General features: G+C 41.5%; 2 protein-coding genes across 2 annotated transcripts in view; one reads left to right on the top strand and one right to left on the bottom strand.

Moving 5' to 3' along the window:
• LOC117977588 (tubulin beta-8 chain-like) overlaps positions 1 to 27,951 on the top strand; it is a 122,121-nt gene that overhangs the window by 65,042 nt on the left and 29,128 nt on the right.
• Positions 1,525 to 27,461, bottom strand: LOC129395355 (histone-lysine N-methyltransferase PRDM7). Its single transcript, XM_055106595.2, is given in 9 exon segments — positions 1,525 to 12,102; positions 12,931 to 12,998; positions 13,400 to 13,671; positions 13,880 to 13,981; positions 15,089 to 15,245; positions 18,350 to 18,399; positions 26,355 to 26,462; positions 26,790 to 26,913; positions 27,281 to 27,461. Coding segments are annotated over 9 exon segments (1,299 nt in total). The 5' UTR covers positions 27,350 to 27,461; the 3' UTR covers positions 1,525 to 11,753.

Below are 27,951 nucleotides of genomic sequence, written 5' to 3' on the forward strand. Positions count from 1 at the left end.
TTGATTTGCTTCAAACTTTAAAAAATTCATTATAAAATTATGGGATGTAAAAAAATTTATTATAAAACTTTGAAATTTTCAAACTTTCAGAAAAGCAGAGAGATGAGATTAATGGCACTCACAGGCAAACATAGAACATAGATTGTAAACATTTTGCTATATTTGTGTCATGATTATTTTTTGCTTGTGTTTGAAAGTATATTAAAGAAAATGATATTTTACCCCTAAATTCTTTAGTACAGATTTCTAGAAAATAAGAACATTTTCCTGTATAGTTACAAAATCATCTTTTCAAACAAAATAAAAAATGGCTTTTTTATAACATTTATTACCCAGTCCACATTCAGATTTCCTCAATTATTATGAAATGTCCTTTTATTTTTTGAGACAAAGTCTTGCTCTTTCACACAGCCTGAAGTGCAGTGAAACAATCATAGCTCATTGCAGCCTCAAACTCCTGGGCTCAAGTGATCTTCCTGCCTCAGCTTCCTGAGTAGCTAGGACTATAGGTGCACACCACCATGCCCAGCTAATTTATTGTTTTTGTAGAGATGGAGGTCTTACTACGTTGCCCAGGCTGGTCTCAAACTCCTGGCCTCAAGTGATCCTTCCAGCTTGGTCTCCCTGAAATATCTTTTGTGGCTGGTTTGTTCAAATTAGTTTCTTCTAATCAAGGGACACACATTGCATTTGATTATTTAGCTCAAGACTTTTTTAACCTGGAAAATACCCTCACTCTTTGTTTATGTATTTATTTAGTGAAATTGACTTGTTGAAAAAACTAGTCAGTTGTCCTGTAGAATATTTCCCCTTCTGGAATTTTCTGGTTGCTTTTTATGGTGTCATTTAACTTTTCACTCTGTTTTTTCCTGGTTAACTGGAAGTTAGTTCTAAAGGCTTTTAGGCCTGGTATAACAAAATACCAAAAACTGGATGACTTATAAAGAACAGAAATTTATTTCTCACAGTTCTAGAGACTAGCAAGTTTAAGATCAAGGAGCATGCGGTTTTGATATCTGGTTAGGACCAACTTTCTGGTTCATAGATTGGCCTTCTTGCTGGGCCCTCACATAGTGGGAGAGACTAGCTAGCTCTCTGGGGCCTCTTTTATAAGGGCACTAATTCCAATCATGAAGGCTCTGTCCTTATGATCTAATGACCCCCTAAAGGCCCCACCTTTTAATACCAGCACCTTTGGGGTTAAGATGTCAACATATTAATTTTGGGAAGACATACACGTTCAGCCCATTGCAAGGTTTAGTTAGATTCAGGTTCAACTTCCTTTTTTAAAGACTATTTCATAGGCAATAATGTGTATTCACATCCCATCATTAGTGATGGTGAGATGATCGCAAGGTTAGGGTGATCACTGCCTATCTCCTCTGCTATATTCCCCCTTGGGTCAAGCCAGTAGTCTGTGATGTGAACTTTGTACCATGTGTATATTCAGTTATATTCTGTATCAATAGTTACTTGATTGTTTTAGCATTTATTAATGATCCTTGCTTGAGTTGATTATTTCATTAGGGGTTTCAAAATGGTGAATTTCTAATTCTCTAATTCTATCTACATGTTTTAGCTGGCATTTTTCTATAAGCAGACCATTTTCTTCACAACTGGGTTATTTGGCTACCCTGAAACATAGTTCCTTCCGGGAAGGCAGAACATATGTTTATTTCTGTCTTTTAAAAATTACTGGTGTTTGGAGTGAAGATTAGGTGAGGTAACTACCTCCACAGTTGACAAATGAATTTTGTTTTGACTCACTTTTGCTTTTTTGAATATCACTGTGGATGCTTGGATTTTTATATTTAATTTGAATGGATTAGGGAATAAATGAGAAGATAGGTTTTATCTGTTTCTGTAGTTTTTATGTGGCTGTGTGAACTTACTTTTAAAAATTCCCAGAAATATTTTAATTCCCCTTTAAAGATATAAACTATGTCATACTATAAAGCAAAAGAAAAACCAATCATGTGAAGAGTAAATAGTATCGTTTAAACGAATTGTGGTTAAGCTTAGTTTGTAACTAATTAGTTTTTTATTTTCTTTCTACTTTTATCTGCTTCAGAGCCTCTTCAGTGGTTTAGATCTTCTATGTGTCAAATTATTCTAATCTCTTAAAAAGTTTAAGAGCTAAAAGACAACACAATGACTACAAGAATGCCTTTGTCTTTTTCTGGGTAGGTACACCTAAGGCAACTTCTTTTTCTCTTCTTTGTTCTCTTCTTCTTTCTTATTCTTAAATCATCTTCAATATTGGACAGATGACAGCACTGTGCCTGCCTCAAGATGTTTCTGACTTTTTCTTTTTCTTTTTTTTTTTTTTTTGAGATGGAGTCTTGCTCTGTCACCCAGGCTAGAGTGCAGTGGCACAATCTTGGCTCACTACAACTTCTGCCTCCTGGGTTTCAGTGATTCTCCCAACTTAGCCTCCTGAGTAGCTGGGGTTACAGGCATGCACCACCATGCCTAGCTAATTTTTTGTATTTTTACTAGAGACGGGGTTTCACCATGTCGGCCAGGCTGGTCTTGAACTCCTGACCTCAAGGGATCTGCCTGCCTTGGCCTCCCAAAGTGCTGGGATTACACGTGTGAGTCACTGCGCCCGGTCGTTTCTGACTTTTTCTAAAGTCTTCTTTCTCTGGAGATGACATTATATAATAGCACTGTTCAATAGAAGTTTCTTTGATGATGGAACTGTTCTATAATCTGCATTGTCCCAGCCACTAGCCATATGTGACTACTGTAACACTTGAAATGTGGCTAGAGCAACTGAAGAACTGAATTTTGCATTTTACTTAATTTTAATTAATTAAAATAGAAATGCAAATAACCATAAGTGGTTAGTAGCTACCATACTGGACAGCAAAGATCTATAATTCAGCATTTAAAATCGATTTTGTTTTGTTTTCAAAAATGGAGTCAGACTGTTACAACCCAAAAGAACTGTAGGTTAAATTAAGGTAAATCACCAAATACTACATACACATTTGGGAAATCCAAGCCAGATTTTTTCATGTGATAACCACACCCTCTTTTGACTTTAGCCTTGGAGGTAATGGAGTATGGCAGAAAAAACCCTGTATCAGCAGCTGGAAGACTCACCTTCTTTTCCTAGCTCTGCCATATATTGACCAAAAGAGTCAAAGTCCATTCAGATGGTTGAGGGGCCTTGGAATTTTGTTTTTGGTTTTCACATACAAGTTGGAGGGCAGATGCGTTAGCCTCTTGAAATACCCAGAAACCACTTGTTTCCTCATCTAAAAATCAGGTATGACAGGATCATTTAATTATCCTGGAAATCAGATGAAGCACTGCATATGAAAGCACTTTGTAACATCGATAGCACTGGGAAATGTAAAGACCTTTTACTGAAATATAAAGGTGTATGGTCAACTGAATATATCTCAGATAATTATGATTTGACTGTATATATTGAATATAACCTGTAGTGGGCCCCTTTGTAAACAGCTTACAGTTTTGTTGCAAGTTTTAGCCAAGAGAAAATTTATTTGTTGACTAGTCATGCCCTTTATTGGCCACATGATGAGCAGCAAAGATATTAACACACAGTGCACCTTGCAGAATTCAAGAATGTCTCAGTGTCTTGTGAACTAGGAAGCTGAAATGCAGTGGTATGCAGAAGGCTGGCTCAGTAGGAGCCTTGGGAGTGTCCTCCAGATAGATGTTTGTGCAGGTTGTATTTGATTCCAGTTGGCCATGAAAAGCTGGTTGCTCTAAAGAATGAGAATATACTTGGTTTTGCATTTACTAGAACTATCTGGGGAACAAATCTTGGGGTGGAAGAAAGAAGGGAGGGAGGGAAAGCTGTGCTTCAATACCTAGGGCTTCTTTCCTGGAATGGATCTGAGAATCTGGGATTGGGTGGCTAATATCTCATCTCTAGAAGGGAGAAAGAACTGGGTGGTGATGGCTTTGTATTTTCTACTGGAGTTCACTACAGAATAGGTGAATGGAATGGGCTGCTATGATCCAGACATTAGGGAGGACAGGTTTGTGATACATTAGAAAACTTGAATGAGCCCTTCTATGATTCTCTCTTCCCTCTTTCTGCTTCCCGTTCTTAATCACCATCCGCAGGTTGTGGAATTAGCAAATCTATTATGTGAGCAATAGCAAACTTACAGGAGCCCTTGGCTCCATCTATCTCCCTGTTTGTGTCAGTTCATTCTGGATGCTTTTAGTCTGTGGTCTTCATTCACTCTTTTTATGAGGAAGTAAAAGGAGTGGGACAGATTATGAGAACAGCTGGGTCCTCCCAGTTGCTGGGGTGGTTATTTTAAGCTTTGTTTAATGTGTCCAGAGACCCAGATGGCATTTTTAACTAAGCTGCTTTATTAAATCTTGTGATAAAGCATAGTGATGTTTATTGAAAAGGCAGACACACATCAGCAACATTATGCGTGAAACTTGCTCTAAGAATTTTCTATAAAACATCTGTTCTCTTTGAGCCTTTTGTGAACTCTGGAAGTTTGCTAGTTTCTATACAGACTTGAGGACAAGAAGCTGGAACCCACTTTTGGAGATGTCCAAGCATAGGTATTGGAATCATTAATCCTAACCCTCTCAGTTTTAAGGCCCCGGATACCCTTCTGTTAGACAACAGTAACATGAGCAAGCACTGTAATAACATTTAAACAAGATTATTTGGAAATAATGGACAAGAAAAATTAGTATAAATTGTTTGGGGATTTTAAAATTAAAGATAAAAAGCTAGGGCTTCAATGACCTGTGCCAGCCTATAGCCTTAAGAGTCAATTTGCAAACACTCAAGATTTGGCCAATATGCCTCTACTACTTCTACTTAACACAGTCAAAGGGAAATTTTTAGATTCTTTCATCTGATTTGACTCTCTTAGTTATGAATAAGAGGATATCTAGAATATATATGTGACTTGTTAAAATGAAAATCCACCTTCTCTGAGTCTTCAAATATCTTTCATATCTTACATTTTTAGTAACATCAACTTTTGAAGTCATGTCCGTAGTTGTATGAAAAGAAAAATTTCAGGAACATTCAACCTCAAAAGTTCTTTTTCTTAGTCTGAAGTCGTAGAAGCATTTGACTTTTACTTTCTCTTTTTAATTTTGTACTAGTAGGTATTTTGTATAAATATAATATTTAATTATTGCCTTTGTATTCCTTTTCTCTAGTAAACATCCTGGTTTTTAGCTATCAATATGTAGTTTTACATTTAGGGATTTCTAATGGAAAGACAAAGGAATCTGAAATCAGAGGACAAGAGTTTATTCTACTTGACTAAACACATACAAAATACTGGAAGGAGAGTTTTACAACAAATATTTAATATCTATGACATGTAAAAACGTTTTCGAAATCAAGAAAATTCAAACAATTCAATACAAATATCATCAATAATAACACATGAACAGGTGGCCAACCTTATTAATAACCAGAGAAATATAAATTAAAACAATCCATCAACTTGTAAAAAAGATGAAATTTCCCAGAGTTGGTGTAGGTGATGTAAAATTGTCATGTTTGTATACTGTTCATAGAAGTTAAATTGACATAACTTTTTGGTCAGGCAATTTGGAAGTATATATCTAAATTAATAGAGTAGTTTTCTAATAACCTGGGAATCTCTTAATCTAAGAATCTTTACTGTAGATTTTTCTAGAACAAATGTACAAACATCTGTGTACAAGGGTACTCACTGCAGCATTTTGCTAAGGAAAAACTCAGAAAAAATCTATATGTTCAACAGAGAACAGGTACATAATTTATGACACAACTGCACAATATGCACCACTAAAATAAAGGATATAAATTTATATGTAGTATGAAAAAGATGTGAATGATAGCTTGTTGGTGAAAAACAGCAATGACTGGAATATTCTGTGTAACGTAATCCTGCTTTTCTATATATAATGTAGGCATAGAAAATAGGATTGAAAGGACATACTCTAGTCAACAGTGTATATAGCTTGGGTGGAGGGGCTGTATAATGGGGAAGGAGAGTCCCTTTTCCTATCTATTCCATATACATCTCTGGATTTAAAAGATCATACATGCATATGCATTACCTTCAAAATTAAAATGATAAAGACAAAAGGAGAAGCTTTGGATTTGAATCATGATACTACTGTTTGCAAGTTATATGACCGTGGGGAAGTTGCCTAGCCTTCTGGGGTTTATTTCCTCATTTATAAAAATAGGGAAAGTAATAATACTTGTCTACATATCTTCTAGGGTTGTTGGGAGGATTGAATGTGATAATGGGTTACAGCATTATGAATTATTTATTCATATAACACAATTATTATAAAAATATTTTGCTCTGATTAAAATAAAAGAAGGATGAGATCATGTGTGTTTTTCAGTCCCGGTAGTTTTACTAACCAGAAAGCCCCTGCTGATGTGATCACAGTTGCTTTGGTGCAGCTTCCTCTTGACTTTTGGCATTTCTCCATGCTGCTAGCTAAGGCTGAGGTGGCGACTGTGGAAGGTGTGATCTCCTCCCCCTCCCAGCACACATTTGTGTGCATACTCACACTCATGCACACACAAACACACACATGAACACTCTATCACAGTACATGAGGTGGCAGCAGCTGCTCCAGCATAGACTTTCACACAACATAAAGGACCTTTTTGGTGTGGTCTGTGCATTATTTCCTGTTAAGCATGAGCTGAGTCAGTGCCATGCTTTTCCATCTGAAACCTTTCTGAGGCTCAGGCTGTGTTAAGAGCAAACCCTCTCCCCTCCATGCCCACCCCATGGCCCTCTACTGAAGCCAGATCTTAATCTGCTCATTTCATGAGTATTTTCAAACCGAATGGACTGGGCCATGTGAGAGATCACTGAAAGGAACAGACCAAGCAGAGGCTAAGAGACTCCACGCTAATCTGCTGAGTCGTCTGAAAATGCACAGCTGTGGGAGCTCACGGTGCTTTAAAGTACTTTGGCAGGATGTTTGTTCAGGGGTCTGTTCCTGCAGCCCTGCTGAATGTTTGGTTAGGAGGCATAATCTTTTTTTGGACAGGATCTCCCAAATGTAAAGTGATAGATGCTAATGTGGAATATAATACAGAGGATCCAGCTTGGATGTCATAAATAACAATAAATTGTTTAATCTTGCTGAGCTGTAAATCTATGATTGCCAGAGGTCTTTAGTTCACTGGAACATAGTATGGGGGCAGGGGCACTTAGCAAATAGGCAGTTATTATTTTCCAACCAGACAGAAACTGGTCTGATGGAATTTATCTAAAAAGGCATACACATGTATTTTAATTAATTGTGACAATTACTCAGAGAAAACACATGGCCCTAAAGAGGCTGAGGGGTTTTTTTGTTCTACCTATAAATGTATATGTATATTCACCTATATTCTACCTATGTATAAGTAAGAGAATGAGTTTTTGTTTTGGGGATATATATTTATATGTATCTATACAGATAGATATACACATACTTAATTTCTGTCTACCTATTAAGGTGTGGTGCCAGATGGAAAGTATTTTTAAGCATTTAGATAGCTTATTCTATAGCATATGTGTGCATATAGCCCCCCCATAAAGCTTTGTCTCTTTTCTGGATATATTTAACAAGAGGCTAGAACAGAGTCCAAAATGTCAGAAATGTTTGAACATTCCATAGAAATGAAGGAGGTGTTTCCAAATGACCTATGTTTCTATGGTAATAAATAGAACTTGTGCTGCATTGGATGGGTCAGGAGTAAGGAATATAAACAGTGTAAGTATGACTATTCCAGGCAGAAATCTACCTTGTAAGAACAGCTTTGTGCAGTGAGCTCAACAACATTGATCAGTTAGCAGTCCGGTTCAGTACAACATTGATCAGGTAGCAAGCCGGTTCGGCAGTGCCAGTCGGAGACACAGATGGGGACAATCAAAGAAGATGCAGGTCAGGACAAGGATGCAGACATGTACCTGTCACTACCATGGACTTCAGCAGCTTCTTAGTGAGCAGGTTTATGATTAAAGAAGAAAGACATCGTTGATATGTCAGCATGTTACAATTAATTTGCTGTTTAGTTATTAGCAAACTACATCCAGTTTTTAGTTTTTAGGGTTTTTTTTTTCTTTTTTCTTTTTTGAAACAGGTTCTTGTTCTGTCATCCAGGCTGGAGTGCAGTCGTTATCCAAGCTCACTGCAGCCTTAAACTCCTGGGCTCCGTGGATCCTCCCACCTCAGCCTCCCAGGAAGCTGGGACTACAGGTGCACGCCACCATGGCCAGCTAATTTTTCTTATTTTTTTGTAGAGATGAGGTCTTGCTGTATTGCCCAGGCTGCTCTTGAGCTCCTGGCTTCAAGCCATCCTCCTGTCTTGGTTTCCCAAAGTACTGGGACTATAGGTGTGACTCACCATGCCTGGCCTACATCCAGTTTAATTTATACTACAGTGTGGGTTTAGTCCTCAAACATGTTTTTGTTTTACATATAAAAATTTGAGGTAAAAGAACATTTTTACATTGGTCAATAATGGTACATTTAAACAATGGACGACTATATCCATTAAAATCATGTTGTGGAAGAATATTCAGTGACATGGAAAGATTGACTCAAGGGCAAGTGAAACGTGTCAAGAGTCTGTTAGGTACTAGACACTGTAAACTGGGTCTTGGCTGTGTTACTTGCTTACATCCTCCATCATGTGATCTTTTAGATAACAAAATCGAGATACATAGGGATTTGGGATCTTGCGCAAAGTCACTCAGGCAGTAGGTGACAAAGTCAATTCTTACATTCTTTCCCATTGAACACCAAAATCTCAGCTTACCTCAGGGCACTCAACTCTGCTTTCTTGACCCACACCCAGGTAGACCCAATGGACACTTGTAGCTCTTATCCAGCTGGGGTGGTCACCTCATAAAATGGCAACAAGTGGGGCCCTTTCTTGTTCTAGTGAGTCAGACTGTATACCTTAAAGATTTCAGAGCACTTCCTATGTACTGAAATTGCCTCATTACCAGGAAGGACATACTTCCAATTTTCACCACCTCCATTTTGCATCCAAGGAAGATTAGATTTCTTGATCTTCTCAATGAAATCTTGAGAAATGGGTGGGCCGATTGAAGAACAGGACTTGGGCCACACTTCTAGATGCCTGTGACTTTTCTGCACTTATTCAGATATTAGGAATTGATTATGAAATCCATGGTGGTTTGATGCTAATGAACTCTCATCTATCTCTCCAGCATGTGTGTAAAGACTTCCAGAGGTACAGGAAGTTGAGGATGAGCTCTCTTACTTCCATCTGGTCTCCATGTAACAAATCATATAACTGCACAATTATCCAAATGCAAATGAAGGAGTCCCTTGATGTTTGGATAACCACATTCATGCCTTGAGTTTGTTATTTCTTGAAATTGCCCTTTTCCGTCTCCTGTTTACCCATGGACAACACTACTTAAGGGCTGGCACTCTGCAACCCATGGCAGCTTGGCTTTGGGGTTCCTTCCAGTGTTTTGTTTTTGTTTTTAACAGAGAAGACAGGAAACAGGCATCTTTGTATATATGGCTTGCCACAGCCCTTCATAGATGGACATGGTGGAGGCTGTGTGGTCCTGGAGAACACTTCCTCTGTGAAGCATCAGGGAAGTTTCTGTTCATTGTGTCTTCACTCTCTCCAATTCACTTGGGGAGTGATAGGGATTATAACACAGTGAGCAGAGGATATTGGGGAATGTCATGCTTAATTTTCTTTTCTTTTTTTTTTCTTAAATGACATTTAAAGCTAAAAGAGAATCACAAAGGGTAAGTCTGATTTAAGACATTTCACACATGAAGGAAATCCTGCTTTCATGCGTGTTATGTCACAGGAAAAACTCATTTAGAGTCAACATTCTGCACCTACTCCGAAATTTTAGCCTGAGGGTTTAAATATTACCTCGCTGCTCTCTAGGACTTTAAATTGAGCTAATTAGAAATGGAACTCATACTAAAACTAATTTAGGAAAGAAGCTGTTGATCTTCTGAAGAAAAACAGCTGTCAGAAATAAGATCATTAGAAAACCATAGTTGTATATGGGACAAAATGTAAAGGAATAGAAATGCTGGGAGAAAGCTTTTATAGAATAACATTTTATCTTTCTTTGGACACTGGTCTAAGGCATGTGAAAGGGCATATTGATTCCCTTGGCACCTGGTATGCTCATTTATGGATGAAAAAGCCCAATGACATAATTTAGGTGAGGTTTAAGGCTTGATGGGAGGCATTGGTGCCATTAGAAGGACGGACACAAAGAGTTCTTAAGTAACGGCATCATGGGAAATGATAATTGCACACTCCTTTCTACTATGTATTGGTTTCCCCAAGCATTTAGAAGTCACGGCTGGGTAGGAACAAATTTATCATGAGTCTGTCTGTGTGTTTGGGAATGCATATGCCTCACAGATGTGTCTGCAGGGGTCTGTGTGATAATGTTCATATATGTGATAGATGTGGACTCTGGGATCTGTATCTGTGTGGACCCTGGGATCTGTACATGTGTGTGAGTGACAGGCTAGGCTAGGCTGAATTTGAGTATCCTCATTCAAAAGGACATATTTAATTGAGGACTGTTATGTGCCTGGTTCTCCATCAGGAAGTGTGATTCAGGTTGGCCAACACAGAGTGGTCCAGGTCCCACTGACTAAAGGACTGTGGGTCCTGCTGCGCCAACTAGGTGCATGGACTGCTTCTATTTCAGATTCCACAAATCATAAAATGAGAATATGCTCTTTGTCAGGCTGCACATCAAGTATTCATGTTTGAGTTATTTCATTCAGTCTGAACCCATTTTAAATATAATAGGAAGTCTTGTTTCAAAATATATCCCTACTCAGGCTTACTGCCATGCTCCCCACCTTCATCCTGCCCACCGTTTTCTCTCACTTGGAAACTGGAGCAGCTCTGAAGGGATGACCCATGGCAGCCTATTTTCCAAAAATGAACCAAAGCTGAACTCTTTCTGGCCTCAGGACCATTGCACTAGCTGCGCCCTGTGCCTGGAATCCTTGGCCCACAGGCACTTGCACTTCTCAAATGCTGTCTCCTTAGAGAAACCTTCCCTGACAATCCCCTGCAACACTCTACTCTCACCTCACACTGACCCCCAGGTCTCACACTGACCCCCAGGTCTCACACTGACCTCAGGTCTCACACTGACCCCCAGGTCTCACACTGACCCCCAGGTCTCACACTGACCTCAGCTCTCACACTGATCCCAGGTCTCACACTGATCCCAGGTATTCTTTCTGGATTCATTTTCTTCAAAGCACTAATCGCCATCTGATATTACACATATGTCTGTGTGTATTCATATGGTTCCCTAATTCACAAGTCATCTGTTCAAGAGCAGTTTTTTTGATTGTCTTGATCAGTCTGTATTTACACTTCCTGCAACATCGTCTGGCACAGAGTAGGAATTCACATGACAGCTAATTGAGATAATGAATGAATGAATAACAACATATGCATATCATTAAGAAATATCAAGGAAATGCCAGAAGAAACTACCTTGTTGGGAGAGCTGGTAGGTGTTTGAGAACTTGATTTTTGTCTTTAAGTCTTTGAGCACTGTATGCTGTTATATACTTTGTGCATGAAGTACTTTGAATATAAAATCGGAACAAAGATTTAAAAATATAAAAACTGTTCCAAAGAGGCAAAGGCACATAACATGAATCTTTAATTTTGGAGCCACTGATGTAAAATTTTACTGACTTTAGACGGCGTTTTAGTCTACTTAAGTGTTCAATCATGAAAATTCTCTAGGATAATTCTTTCTTTCCTGTCCTTTTAAAAGAGTAATAGTGATGCCTACCTCTCCCTGCCATGAGCTCTTTCTTCCACTTGATGCCCCACTTGATGCCCAGTTCCTGGCCATACTCATCCCCATACCAGACCAGCAGTTCACAGCCTGGCCTAATGACTTGGCAGGTTCTATAGAAGATCTGATGCCCAGTTCCTGGCCATACTTATCCCCAGACCAGACCAGCAGTTCACAGCCTGGCCTAATGACTCGGCAGGTTCTATAGAAGCTCTGCCTGTGGTACTGGAAGGCCACCAGGTTCTGCTCTTCATCATCCCGGGCACAGTTCTCATACCTGGGGTCAAGGCAGACAAAGGGAAAGAAAAGAGGCAGTGAGTTCCCTCTAGGCAGGATGACTACAGTGCTCATCCTGCCTAGAATGCTTCCCTGCTGTGCCTAATCAGCCATTTTTTCAAAGCCCAACTCCAGACTTACCTCCACCTTGATTGGCCATAAAACACATTGACCTCTAGCTTCTCTAAACTCTAAATTAATTCTGTTTTATACCACAGAACTTGGTGCTTGATCACGTGCTCTGCTTCTAGATTAGCTCACATCATTCTACACTCAGCTCAAGTCCATCTTTCTTTGACAGGCCTTCCTCTAATCACCCTACAGTTCACTCAGCTGCCATTCATCTGACTTCTTCAGATTCCTAGAGAAACTCAGAAGCCTCTTTCTCTTGGCCCAATAACATAGAACAGTAATAGTTGATTCATTTTTCTATTCTCTGATAGAACGACAGCCCATTGTGGAAAGGGGCTGGGTCATCCTGCAGCTCACTTCTGTTCAAGTAGTGAACTTCACTTCCTAACCTGGAACATACTAAGTGTTTAACAAATGTGGATTACATAAATTAAAGCATGAATTAACCTTGTCAAGGTTTATCTTGGTGCCTCAATTTTGTCTAGCATACATATTTGTGTTTTGATACCAATAAATCATAATATCTATATTTTTATTTTTTATTTCTAAAAGTTGATGGTATAAAACAGCATTGTATGGAGAAAAATAGAAATAGGGGATGTGAAAATCATTGAGGGAGGCATAATGAGAAGGAAGGAAGTCCGGGTTTGTGAGAGATGGAGGTTCTCTCTGAAACTAAGAGAGCTAGTGGCCTTACCTCATCCAGTTGGCCCAGGATTTATCTTTTCCATCCACATACTCATAGCAGTTTCTCCCCTTGGTGATCTGAGTTTCAAAAAATAAGGTAAAGACTTTTTAGAGGGTAAAAATCTGAAGAATTATTTTACTCCACGGTCATCAATGGCCTTTGGACCTGCAGAGCTTCAACTGCCAACTGAGACCACATGGCATGCACCTTAGTCATCATCTACACATCTGAGTTGGTTTGTCCAATCAGAGCAGAAGCTCCAAAAGGGAGGATGCACTTCTTTGTCTTTGTACCACTCTGCTCCCACGTACCCTGTGATCTCTAAATAGGAGTTCCATGTTCATGCAAAGACCCTTGAGTACACAGAGCTAACCATGTTATCCCTACCTATATCCTAACATGTAGAAGGTGATGTCCCACCAAAGGCACAGAAGGGATGTGGCAAGACAGAACAGGGGAAACAGCAGGCTCTTCTTACTAGCCAGGAATATCCACTGTTGGCTGCCTCTTAGTCTTCTGTAATTCGGCCCTCACAGGGGCCAGAGTGCAGACCCAGTGGCAGATCAGATGCCTCGTTCCATACTCCAAGCCCAGCCTGAGGGATGCCTGATGGCCCAATTCTCAGCCCTGGGGGCAGACTGAGGGCTGAACGGTTGGGATGCCCCTTGTCCACTGCACTGTCCTTTACAAATGTAGGGGGCCCATGAGCAGCACAGCTGTCAATGAAGAAGTTCTGACACATCTCACAATCTGGAAGTGAGGGAAGCAGGGATTAGGAAAGTTGTAATGCATGTTCCTTGATATAAGAGCTTCAGAAAGAGCTTGGCACTCACATTATTTAGCCCCAATCCTGTACTTTAATTCATTCAAGTAAGGGAATGATTTGTGGGCCAAATGATGAAATTATTGTACCAGGACATAACAGCAAGCTGTGTGAGTGGCTGAAAGGGTCACTCACAGAGGTAGTCATCATCCTGTGGCTCGCTGATCTCTTTGTATGCATGACCCTTTCTTTCTCGCAGGCTATACATCTTTCCTTCAGTCTCCTTCCTCCTGAGTTCTAGGTTGGAGAAGAGTAGATGGGTAAAATTGGGAGTCTGGGGTGTTTGTCCTTGTTTCATAAGAAAATGTGAAATCTCCTACCATCAAATTAGCATCTACCTTTCTACATACTCTAGTCTCCCCCTCTTTACTGCTTCAGAGAGACTTAGACCCCACACCCACACTGACTGTAGATGCCTATTCAATTTTAGTTTCTAGCTGTTCTCATTATCCCATTAACCTCCCAGCCTTTCTGCTTACAAAATGGTTCATTCATGCATTTATTCATTCAGAAAATATTTTTTGAGAGTTCATTACATCTTAGGCATTGAACAAAGGCCTGGACATACAACACTAAGAAAGTATAGTCTCTATAGGGGATCTTCTATGTACTAGTTGACATGTGATGGAAAAGGAAATGTAGAAACGCACAAAAGAATATATATTATCAGAGAGGTACTTATTGGACACCTCACATGTATCAATTCATTTATATTTAATTTAATGATTTCAAACAATACATGAGCTCTATATACTTGGTCTCATTTTACAGATTACCATTCAGGAGCCCATGGAATTTATAAGATTTGCCCAAGGCCCCAATGCTTCTGTGTGGATTATAACCCAAGTGAGTGACTTCAAAGTTAATGTTCTTACATGCTATTCAATACTGTATCCAAGGCTAGGCATGGTGGCTCAAGCCTGTAATCCCAGCATTTTGGGAGGCTGAGCTGAGCAGATCACTTGAGGCCAGGAGTTTGAGACCGGCCTGGTCAACATGGTGAAACTGTCTCTACTAAAAATCAGCCGGGCACGGTGGTGCACACCTATAATCCCAGCTACTCGGGTGACTGAGGCATGAAAATCGCTATTTTTGTGGAGGCAGAGGTTGCAGTGAACCGAGATCTCACCATTGCACTCCAGCCTGGGTGACAGAGTAAGACTCTGTCTCAGTGAACAAATAAATAAATAATTTTAACAAAATACTGCATCTAACTTCTGGTCTCACAGTTGAGTCCAGCTTAAGCCCAGGCCTATCCAAAGTCCACCCCACATAGGTAGACCATACTCACCAACCTTTCTAGAGGACATAGCAGGACTAAATTCCCCTCAAATTTTTTCTTACCCAGTTTTAGTCTAGAGTGCTGTCCAGAGGTACTTGCTTCTCCAGGAGGGGACACTGGTTTCTGAGCCTGCTCTGAGCCACTTGTATTCAGTAAATTTGGTGTTCCTGACAATTCTTTCAAACTAGATTCATTATTGAGTGACACCTTGGGCATTCCCTTTAATGTGAGAATCACATATTAAAAGACAACGTGCATTTATTTAGTTCTTTACAGCTTGCAACATGTTTTCATATGACTGTAGTTAATGTTCAAACCTTGGAAATACCTAGAGTGTCTAAATACTAGAGGGAAAAGACAAGGTCTAAGTGGGTAGTGAATCTGGGACTCTAACCCATGTCTTAAGGCTCTTTCCTTCAACTTTCTCTCAAAACGTTCTATGTAAGTTAAAGGGAAGGAGGAAGAATACTTGGGAAGACTAGCTGGAGAATCAGCAAGATCTGTGAAAGAAGGGGATAAGGGCTTACAGAGAGAAGGAGGGAATCTTCCATAAACTAGTAGACTTTTGATGGAAGGGGAAATGTAGAAAAGCACAGAGGGACAAAGCACATCTGGAAAATGAGGTAATAGGGCAGTAAGGTTCGGAACAGAACAAAGAGATGATTGGCAAAAATATATCTAGACAACTAAGAAAGTGAAGTCAAAGTTGCATGTTGCCATATCCTGGAAAGAATATTTGGCTTTTGAATTAGATTAGTTAGTTCCTGTACCAATTCTGCTTGTCTGCTTGAATAAGGGTGTATTGTTAGCTAATTTCTCTTTAGTTTCCCGATCCAGAAGTTGACATACATGGTTTTGTTTTGTTTTGTTTTGTTTTGTTTTGAAAAGGAGTCTTGCTCTGTTGCCTAGGCTGGAATGCAGTGGCATGATTTCAGCTCACTGCAGCCTTCACCTCCCAGGTTCAAGAGATTTTCCTACCTCAGCCTCCCGAGAAGCTAGGATTACAGGCACGTGCCACCACACCCAGCTAATTTTTGTATATTTATTAGAGACAGGGTTTCGCTAGGTTGGCCAGGCTGGTCTAGAACTCCTCACCTCAAGTGATCCACCCACCTCAGCCTCCCAAAGTGCTGAGATTATATGTAAGAGCTCCCGCACCCAGCCCATGCTAATTCTTTTTTTTTTTTTTTTTTTTGAGAGGGAGTCTCACTCTGTTGCCTAAGCTGGAGTGCAGTGGCATGATCTCAGCTAACTGCAGCCTCCATCTCCCAGGTTCAAGCGATTCTCCTGCTTCAGCCTCCCGAGTAGTTGGGATTACAGGTGTCCACCACCATGCCCAGCTGATTTTTGTAGTTTTAGTAGAGATGGGGTTTCACCATGTTGGCCAAGCTGGTCTCGAACTCCTGACCTCAGGTAATCTGCCCACCTCTGCCTCTCAAAGTGCTGGGATTACAGGTGTGAGCCACTGCCCCCCGCACTAATTCTTAATATTGTAGTGAACATGAAAGATAATAATGTTCACCAAAGTGTTTTTTGAGCTACTTAATACAGTATGAATGTGAGATTAATAATTATTCTCGCCAGGCACAGTGGCTCACACCTGTAATCCCAGCACTTTGGGAGGCCAAGGCAGGCAGATCACCTGAGGTCAGGAATTTGAGACCAGTCTGGCCAACCCTGTCTCTACAAAAAATACAAAAAACTAGCCGGGTGTGGTGGCGGGCACCTGTAATCCCAGCTACTCGGGAGGCTGAGGCAGGAGAACAACTTGAACCCAGGAGGTGGAGGTTGCAGTGAGCCGAGATCACGCCACTGCACTCCAGCCTGGGTAACAAGACTGAAACTCTGTCTGAAAAAAAAAAAAAAAAAAAAGAAAGAAAAGAAAAGAAAAGAAAAAAATAATTTTTCTCACAGACTGGGTGCGGTGGCTCACATCTGTAATCCCAGCACTTTGGGAGGCCAAGGTAGTAGGATGGCTTGAGCCCAGGAGTTCAAGACCAGCCTGAGCTACATGGCAGAACCCTGCCTGTACAAAACACATAAAAATTAGCTGGGCATGGTGGTGCATGCCTGTGGTCCCAGCTACTCAGGAGGCTGAGGCAGGAGGATCACACTAACCTAGGAGATGGAGGCTGCAGTAAGCCGAGATTGAGCCATTGCACTCCAGCCTTGGCGCAAGAGCCAGACTCTGTCTCAAACCACCCCCTGCCCCTGTAGAAAAATAACAAACGAAAATTATCTCATAGTCCTGATATATCTCTACAGTTAAAATCTAACTCAAAGATATTTTCAGCATTCCTTGACCCTGTTACTTATAGTTTAATTCATAAGCTTGGAATCAATCATTCAGAAAACACTCAGGAGGCTCTCAGAGGCCCTGAGCTGGGCTTGGGAGTTCTGAGAAGAATCAGGAAGGGACTAGACTCCTGAAGAGCTCACAATGAAGAGGCAGCAGGCAGGCTAAACAAATAATTCCAAATAACATGAGAGTTCCCTAATTGGAGCCCAGAGGAAGGAGCCGTTACTGCCTTCTACAGGAATGAGCATTTGAAATTGGTTCCAGAAGAATATATTTTTACTTAATAGGGTGTAACCTATATGAAGTCCTAAACCATTTTCTTATTTGTTGTTTCTCAATCTTCGAACCTGAAACTCCTAAGGGCTGGAAGCTGCTTCCTCTGATCAGAATGGGTCCCTTATGAGGGTAGGGACCCTATCTTCTTCTGGTACCATCCACAGTATGAATTGTCTATTTACTTGGAAGCTTCCCTTAATCAGAGTGTTTTAGTGCAAATCTGACTTCACTACAACAGAGAAAAACTGAGGTTGAAAAATCAATTGGACGAACGATGTAAAGACATATGGGTAAGACAGCATAAACTTTATAAAACTATGAAACTTTTAATGATCTTGTAAGTGCTTTAGAGAAGGAGTTTTGGATTAGACTGCACCAACACTGAATGTGATCCCAGGGATATAACTGAACATTTTTATACCTCAGTTTCCTAACCTGTAAAATGGCTATAGTTATAGTACCTACTTAATAGGTACTATATGTGAAGTTGAATAGGTACTATACGTAAAGTTTATTCATGTAAAATGCTTAAAATAAAGTCTGAAAATACTGAGAAAATAACCCATGGTAGCGATTATTGTTGCTGTTCTTATTAACTCTTAAAATAATGATGATGTCAGACACTGCGCTAAAGAGATCAGGAGAGGAAGGCAGTAGTTCCTAGGATAGTCTGTACATTCTCCTTCTCTTACCTGTATTTGGATCTATGAGGAAGGTTTCTTGTCAACAGGATTTGGGAGATACTTACCTTCTGGTGTTTACTCTGTTCTCCTCTGAAGGCCATCCAAGGAGGTTTGACTAAAAGGTGATGAGAAATTAGTGGTTTGGTTGGTAAATGTTTCCAAACTCTAGAGATTTTTTTTTTTCTTTTTGAGATGGAGTCTCCCTCTGTCGCCCAGGCTGGAGTGCAGTGGCACAATCTCCCCTCATTGCAATCTCCGCCTCCGAGATTCAAGCAATTCTCCTGCCTCAGCCTTGTGAGTTGTTGGGAACTACAGGTGTGCACCACCACACCCAGCTAATTTTTGCATTTTTAGTAGAGATGGGGTTTCTCCATGTTGGCGATGCTGGTCTCGAACTCCTGACCTTAGGTGATCCACCTGCCTCGGACTCCCAAAGTGCTGAGATTACAGGCGTGAGCCACTATGCTCGGCCTAACTCTGGAGTTTCTCATTAGAGACAGAGAATTCTGAATCAGAGAGTGATGATTCCAAGTATTATCCAAGGGCAATTTGGAAATGTTTTCTGAAGTATCATTAAGGCCTATGCTTCTATTGGGGGCATTGCTAATTTTCTTAAGATTTAAAAAAATAGATAAAACTTCATCTTTGTTTCAGCCTATCTGTAAAGGTATACCTAATAAGGTGTTTGTTACATTAATTTTTAAAATGTAAATTGACCTTTCATGACAAACACACTGAACAAACTAGGAATAGAAGGAAATCACCTCAATGTAAAAAGGTCATATAAGAAAAGCCCTTTTTTTTTTTTTTTTTTTTTTGAGATGGAGTCTCGCTCTGTCACCCAGGCTGGAGTGCAGGGGCGCGAGGTCGGCTCACTGCAAGCTCTGCCTCCTGGGTTCAGGCCATTCTCCTGCCTTAGCCTCCCGAGTAGCTGGGACTGCAGGTGCCTGCCACCACGCCCAGCTAATTTTTTGTATTTTTAGTAGAGATGGGGTTTCACTGTGTTAGCCAGGATGGTCTCGGTCTCCTGACCTTGTGATCCTCCCACCTCAGCCTCCCAAAGTGCTGGGATTACAGGCGTGAGCCCCCGCGCCCAGCCGAAAAGCCCATTTTTTAACATCATAGTCGATGATGAAAAACTGAAAGCCTTCCTTCTAAGGTCATAAACAAGGTAAGGATTTCCAGTCTTGCTACTTCTATTCAACATAGTCCTGTAAGTCGTAGCCTGAGCAATTAGGCCAGTAAAATAAATAAAAGGCATCCAAATGGAAAGGAAGAAGTAAAATTATCTCTGTTTGCAGATGACATGATCTTACATGCAGAAAACTATAATGATTCATTAGCTGGGCATGGTGGCGGGCACCTATAGTCCCAGCTACTCGGGAGGCTGAGGCAGGAGAATCACTTGAATCTGGGAGGCAGAGGTTGCAGTGAACCGAGATCATGCCGCTGCACTCCAGCTTGGGCGACAGAGCGAGACTCCATCTAAAAAAATAAATAAAAATAAAACTATAAAGATTTTACCAAAAAATTGTTAGAAGTAATACACGAATTTGGGCTGGGCATGGTGGCTCAAGCCTATAATCCCAGCACTTTAGGAGGCCGAGGTGGGGGGATCACGAGGTCAGGAGATCGAGACCATCCTGGCTAACATGGTGAAACCCCATCTCTACTAAAAATACAAAAAATTAGCTGGGCGTGGTGACGGGCGCCTGTAGTCCCAGCTACTCAGGAGGCCGAGGCAGGAGAATGGCATGAACCTTGGAAGTGGAGCTTGTAGTGAGCCGATATCATGCCACTGCACCCCAGCCTGGATGACAGAGCGAGACTCCGTCTCAAAAAAAAAAAAAAAAAAAAGAAGTAATACATGAATTCAGCATTCAAAAGCAACACCCCAAATCAGTTGTGTTTCTATTTAGTAAAAATGAGCAATCCAAAAACGAAATTAAGAAAAAAATCCCAATCACAATAGCATCAAAAACAATAGAATAATTAGGAATAAACTTAACCAAGGAGGCAAAAACTTGAACACTGAAAACTACAAAACAGTGCCGACAGAAATTTAAGGAGACACAAATAAATGGAAGACATCCTGTGTTCGTGGATTTGAAGACTTAATATTGTTAACATGTTCATACTATCAAAATGATCTATAGATTCAATGCCCTGTCTATCAAAATGCCAATGCTATTATTTTCAGAAATGGAAAAATATCCAAAAAATCATATAGAATCTCTAAGGACCCAGAATAGCCGAAACAATCTTGAAAAAGAAGGATAAAGTTGAAGGCCTCACACTTCCTGATTTCAAAGCATATTACAAAGCTACAGTAATCAGAAAAGTATGGTACTGGTATAAAGACAGACATATAGACCAATGGAACAGAATAGAGAGGCCAGAAATAAACCCTTGTGTATATGGTCAAATGATCTTCAGCAATGATGCCAAGACTACACAATGGAGGAAAGGACAGTCTGCAAGAAATTGTATTGGGAAAACTGGATATACATATGCAAAAGAGAAGACAGACTCTTACCACATATCTCATATAAAAATTAACTCAAAATAGATTAAAGACTGAAATGTAAGGACTATAAGTACAGAACTTCAAGAAGAAAACACCGAGGAAAAGCTTCATGACATTGAAATGAACAATAACTTCTTGTATATGACACCAAAAGCATAAGCAATAAAAGCAAAAATAGACAAGTACGACTACATCAAACTTAAAAACTTCTGTGTAGCAAAGAAAACAATCAACACAGTGTCAAGGCATCCTACAGAGTGGAAGAAAATATATGCAAACCATGTATCTGATAAAGGGTTAATGTTGCTGAGTGCAGTGGCACATGACTATAGTTCAGCTATTCAGAGGCTGAGGTGGGAGGATCACTTGAACCCAGGAGTTCGAGACCAGCCAGGGCAACATAGTGAGACCTCTGTCTCAAAAAAAAGAAGATAAAGAGTTAATATCCAGGCCAGGCACTGTGGCTCATGGGTGTAATCCCAGCACTTTGGGAGGCCGAGGCAGATGGATCACTTGAGGTCAGGAGTTCATGACCAGCCTGGCCAACATGGTGAAACCCTGTCTCTACTAAAAATACAGAAGATTAGCTGGGCGTGGTGGTGTGTGCCTGTAATCCCAGCTACTCGGGAGGCTGAGGCAGAATAATCGCTGCAACCTGGGAGGGGGAGGTTGCAGTGAGCTGAGATCGCGCCATTGCACTCCAGCCGGGGTGACAAGAGCGAAACTCTGTCTTAAAAAAAAAAAAAAAAAAAAAAAAAAAAAACCGAAGAAAGAGTTAATATCCAGAATATATGAAGAACTCCTATAATACAACAACAAAACAAATAATTAAATAATGGGTGCTATGGGCTGAATTTTGTTTCCCCCAAATTCATATGCTGAAGCATATTTAATACCTCAATATGATGGTATTTAAAGATGGAGCCACTGGTAGGTAATTAGGGCTAGGTGATGTCATGAGGGTGGAACCCTTAGGATGACATTAGTGCTTTTGGTCGGGTGCGGTGTCTCATGCCTGTAATCCCAGCACTTTGGGAGGCTGAGGTGGGCAGATCACTTGAAGCCAGGAGTTTGAGACCAGCCTGGTCAACATGGTAAAACCCCATCTCTACTGAAAATACAAAAATTAGCTGATGTGCCCCTGTAGTCCCAGCTACGTGGGGGGCTGAGGCAGGAGAATTGCTTGAACCCGCGAGGTGGAGTTTGCAGTGAGCTGAGATTGCACCACTGAACTCCAGCCTGTGGCAACAGAATGAGGCTGTCTAAAAAAAAATCTTCTAGTAGGTATTATTGCTTTTATAAGAAGAGGAAGAGAGAAATTCCTTCTCCTTCCTGCTATTGGCACACAAATAATTCATGTAAATACACAGTGAGCTGGAGGCTGACTACAAGTCAGGAAGAGAGCCCTCACCGGAACCCAACCATGCTGGCACTCTGATGTTTTACTACCAGGCTTCAGAAATGTCAGAAAACAAATTTCTGTTGTTTAAGCCACTCAATGTGTGGTATTTTCTTGTGGCAGCCTGGGCTGACTAATACAATGGGCAAAAAGCTTGAATAGACATTTCTCAAAAGAAGATACATAAATGGCCAAGAAGCATATGAAAATATGCTTAACATCACTAATCATCAGGGAAATGAAAATTAAAACCACAATGAGATATCACCTTATCCTGTTATGATAGCCTCTGTCAAAAAACCAGAAAATAGCAATATTGGCGAAGATGTGGAGAAATTAGAACACTTGCTTATTGTTGGTGGGTAGCTTAGTCTGTTTTCTGCTGCTTTCCTAGAATGCAAGAGAGTGGGAAATTTATGTGTTTGTTTGTTTTTTTGAGATGGAGTCTCGTTCTGTTGCCCAGGCTGGAGTGCAGTGGTGTGATCTCGGCTCACTGCAACCTCTGTCTCCTGGGTTCAAGTGATTCTTCTACCTCAACCTCCCAAGTAGCTGGTAATACAGGTGCATGCCACCATGCCTGGCTAATTTTGTATTTTTAGTAGAGATGGGGTTTTGCCAAGCTGGCGAGGCTGGTCTCGAACTCCTGACCTTGTGATCTGCCTGCCTTGGCCTACCAAAGTGCTGGGATTACAGGCGTGAGCCACTGTGCCTGGCCCAGAGTGGGTAATTTATAAAGAAAATAATTATTTGGCTTGTGGTTCTGGAGGCTGGGAAGTTGAAGAGCATGGCACTGGCATCTTGCAAGGGTCTTCAAGCTGCATCATGACATGGTAGAAGGGTAAGTGTGCATGTGAGACAGAGAGAAAGACAGGGAAGGGCCCAACTCATCCTTTTCATCAGGAACCCACTCCTGCAATAACTAACCCACTCCTGTGATAATGGCATTAATCCATTCATGAGGTTGGAGCTATCATTACCGAATCACCTCTTAAAGGCTCCACCTCTTAATACTGTTACAATGGCAATTAAGTTTCCAATACATGAACTTCCACACATTCAAACCATAGTAGTGGGAATGTAAAATGGTGCAGACACTGTAAAAAAACAGTATTGCGCTTCCACAAAAAATTAAAACCAGAACTACCTTCTGATCCAGAAATTCCACTTCTGGGTATATAATATATTAAAAAGAATTAAAGGCTGGGCGCGGTGGCTCATGCCTGTAATCCCAGCACTTCGCGAGGCCGAGGCAGGCGGATCATGAGGTCAGGAGATTGAGACCATCCTGGCTAACATGGTGAAACCCCATCTCTACTAAAAATACAAAAAAATTAGCCTGGTGTGGTGGCAGGCGCTTGTAGTCCCAGCTACTTGGGATGCTGAGGCGGGAGAATGGCGTGAACCCGGGAGTCAGAGCTTGCAGTGAGCCGAGATTGCGCCACTGCACTCCAGCCTGGGCGACAGAGCGAGACTCCGTCTCAAAAAAAAAAAAAAAAGAATTAAAAACGATCTCAAAGAGATATTTGCACACTGATAGTTATTACAGCATTATTCACAATAGACAAGAGTTGAAGCAACCTAATATCCATTGACAAATGAATGGACTTTCAAAATGTGGTATATACATGCAGTAGAATATTATTCAGCCTTAAAAAAGAAGAAAATCTTGTCACATGCTGTGACATGGGTGAATCTTGGGAACATTCTGCTAAGTGATTAAATAAGCCAGTCACAAAAAGACAAATGTTTCATGGCTGATTCCACGTATATGAGGTATCTAAAGTAACCAAATTCATAGAAACAGAATTGCAGTTGCCAGGAGCTGGAGGGAGGAAGCAATGGAGTGTTATTGTTCAATGGGTTAGGGTTTTAGTCATGCAAGATAAAGAGTTCTAGGGATCTATTGCACAACAGTGTGCATATAGTTAATAAAGTTGTGCGCTTAAAAATTGTTAGAAGAGTAAATATATGTTGTTTGATTTCCACAATAGAAAATAAATTGATTTAAATTGGGGATTTTAACTGAGTTCAGATAAAGATGTATAGATGTGTGGTAAACCAGGGGAGATAGATTCCCTCTAAAGAGACATTCTTTTCATGTCAAAACATTTGCAGAAAAGCAAACGCTGGCCTTTCATTCCTCTTACATTACATTAAGGTCTTAAGGAATCTCAAATCCACAGATGGGGAAATCGTAGACCCAATCCAAGTTGCTTTCTCCAGTTTGGGCAGATTGACTGTTTTTAATTCTAAACTCTCCTAACCAAGCAGTAGAAGAGGAAATGAGCTTTGCACTTCTATTTTATAGTTATGGTACGTTATTTTATCTACTTGATGCTGTCTCTGGTCAGTGACTTATGGGAAAGATCAGGGCAACTAAACAGCTCTCTCAAACCCGCTGCAGAATCGAGACGAAGAAGTAGATACATTTTGGTATAAGAGGATCATATAGTATGATTAAATGTACATAAATGATGTATCTTTACTTAATATTATTTCTTCTAAGACATTTAACTCAATAACTATTATGAGATTGGTGTTAGAAAGCTTTTTTGTGGATTTGCAGTTTAATTGTTTTCTTTAATTGTTCTGTGATTTATTAACATTGTTTAGCAAAAACAATGTTTTCTTTTTTTAAAAAAAAGAATGACAATTTTTTTTTTTTTTTTTTAAGATGAAGTCTTGCTCTTTCGCCCAGGCCGGAGTGCAGTGGTGCTATCTCGGCTCTCTGCAAGCTCCGCCTCCTGGGTTCATGCCATTCTCCTGCCTCAGCCTCCTGAGTAGCTGGGACTATAGGCGCCCGCCACCACGCCCGGCTAATTTTTTGTATTTTTAGTAGAGATGGGGTTTCACCGTGTTAGCCAGGATGGTCTTGATCTCCTGACCTCATGATTCGCCTGCCTCGGCCTCCCAAAGTGCTGGGATTACATTGTGCTGGTTTGTTGAACATTTATGTTTTTGAGGGAAGACTCTTTTTCCTTTGTTAAATTCTGAAATGTAGCTGAGACCTAAACCGAGGCCAGTTTCAGGAGGTCACTTTTTTTTCCCCCCTGAGACGGAGTCTTCTCATTCTGTTGCCCAGGCTGGAGGGTGGTGGCATGATTTCGGCTCACTGCCACCTCCACCTCCTGGGTTCAAGCTATTTCCCAGCTTCAGCCTCCTGAGTAGCTGGGATTATAGGCACCCATCACCATGCCCAGCTATCTTTTTTTGCATTTTTAATAGAGATGGGGTTTCACCATGTTGGCTAGGCTTGTCTCAAACTCCAGACTTCAAGTGACATGGTTGCCTCAGCCTCCCAAAGTGCTGGGATTACAGGTGTGAGCCACCATGCCTGGCCAGGAGGTCACTTCTAAATCTTACTGGGGGCTATGCACGGTGGCTCATGCCTGTAATCCCAGCACTTTGGGAAGCTGAGGTGGGAGGAACACTTGAGCCCAGGAGTTTGAGGCTGCAGTGAGTTATGATTGTGCCACTGCACTCCAGCCTGGGTGACAGAGTGAGACCTTGTCTGTAATAATAGTAACCATCATCATCATCATCATCATCATCCCAGCATTTTGGGAGGCCAAGGCAGGCAGATCACTTGAGGCCAGGAATTCGAGGCCAGCCTGGCCAACACGGTGAAACCCCATCTCTACAAAAAATACAAAAATTAGCTGGGCAAGGTGGTGCACATCTGCAGTCCCAGCTACTCGAGAAGCTGAGGTGGGAGAATTGTTGAACCTGGGAGGTGGAGGCTGCAGTGAGCCGAGATTGTACCACTGTACTCCAGCCTGGATGACAGAGCAAGACTCTGTCTTAAAAAAAATAAAAATAGGCCAGGTGTGGTGGCTCATGGCTGTAATCCCAGCACTTTGGAAGGCCAAGGTGGGTAGATCATCTGAGGTCAGGAGTTCGAGACCAGCCTGACCAACATGGAGAAATCCCATATCTACTAAACAAAATTACAAAAAATTAGCTGAGTTTGGTGGCGCATGCCTGTAATCCCAGTTGTTTGGGAGGCTGAGGCAGGAGAATCGCTTGAACCTGGGAGGCAGAGGTTGCCGTGAGCCAAGATCACGCCATTGCACTCCAGCCTGGGCAACAAGAGCGAAACTCTGTCTTTAAAAAAAAAAAAAATCCTCCTTCCCTTCCCTCTTACCTTGCTGCCTAGGTGTCCATTCTTCATCGGAATCTTCTGTGTCATCCACCTGGAGTTTGATGGCCTGCCTTCGGTGACACATGAAAGCTGGTCGAGTGGCTCTGAGACCTGAAAAGAAGCAAAAAATTTTGCTCTGAAACGGAAGAGCTGGGAGGAGGAACAAAGGGCAGTGGCAATGGAAAGCACCACAAAGCCGGTGCTGCTCAGTCTGATGAGCTGGGAGAGTCTTGAACAAGGTCAAGATGTGACCTCTGCATGGTCAGTATCCACACACAACCCTGCACTGATGCAAAAGAACAATATTTCCCTCCAGATTTGTCTCCGTGCAAAAGGGAATTGTGGGCAGATGCCGCCACCTGATAATTAAAATAATATAGGGACCAAAGACCTGTTTTATATCGCCCAGGCTGGTCTGTGCCCAGCACTTCCTGTTACCTATAGTAATCAGTGCATTATAGTTCATTTTCACATTCCTATAGTGAGTTTTCCCCCAGTCTCCCATTTCTGCCCATTCTTCCTTGGTGAAGTATATGGAAATGTCTTTGAAGGCATCTTTGACCTAGAGGAAGTAACAGATTCCATCAGTGATTTACTAATACACATCGAGCTGGTCCTTTTCCTCTACCCTGTGTGTAGGGCATAGCCTGGGGCCTCTGGGAGTCTCTGTGAAACATAAAGACCTTCCCTCCTTCTCCAGATTGTGTCCTGTTTAACTGAGCAGACACTGAGCATTTTCCTAGCTCTCTGCTGACACAGAGCAGTCGCTGATGCTAGTGTTCTTTTCTCCCCCATGTCCTGGCCAGGACCAGCTTCCCCCATTCCATGCACATTCAGACAGAGTCACCCAAGGGTACAGGCCAGGAGTCTGCAGCACTCCAGAGATCAGCTCCTGCTGGGAGTCTGGCTTCGCCTCCCCGACTTCTCACCATGGGCTTCCGCTCTGTTCTCTCTGTGTCTCCTTCTGGGCTCTCCTCTTGGGACCTTTCAGGGCTCATGGTGCTGGGATTGTCTAGAAGGCCCTGCTCCAATCCTGCGTGTGGGAAAGGCCCCTGAGTCTCCCAGCTCCTAGGCCAAAGGCTCCTGTGGAAGGAGAAGGTGCTGAGATGGGGCAACAGCCCTGAGCACTACCCAGAACCAGGCTCTGTCTTCTCCATCTGGCTGGGGTGTTCAGAGCAGGAAGACTGGGTTCCTGGTGAGGTCTCGAGCACCCCAGGGAGGTCTGGGGGTACTGATGGGATGGGAAGGCCTCCACTGGCCATGAGCTGCCACCTAATGTAAGCTGGATTTTGTTCTTTTAGTTCCCCTGCAGCTTGGCTCATTTGGAGAAGGGTGGCACAGGTGCCTGGAGGGTTGTAGCTACCGGTGTTTGAGGGGAGTCCTGAGGTGTGAGAGCCAGAGGAGTCCCAAGGAGACCTTGAGGCCCCCTGACTGCTGGGACTTGGGTCACACTGAGGAGCAGGGTTCTGTTTTAGCGAGGCAAAATGAACATTTTGCATAAACAGGATTTGGGGATCTCTACCTGGGGATTCTAGAAAAATCCAGGAGTAAAGCAGTCTGCATCTCTAAGGGGAAGCTATCTCTCAGGTTGAGATTTGGG

The sequence above is a fragment of the Pan paniscus genome, chromosome X (genome assembly GCF_029289425.2).
Source record: "Pan paniscus chromosome X, NHGRI_mPanPan1-v2.0_pri, whole genome shotgun sequence".
Taxonomy (NCBI): domain Eukaryota; kingdom Metazoa; phylum Chordata; class Mammalia; order Primates; family Hominidae; genus Pan; species Pan paniscus.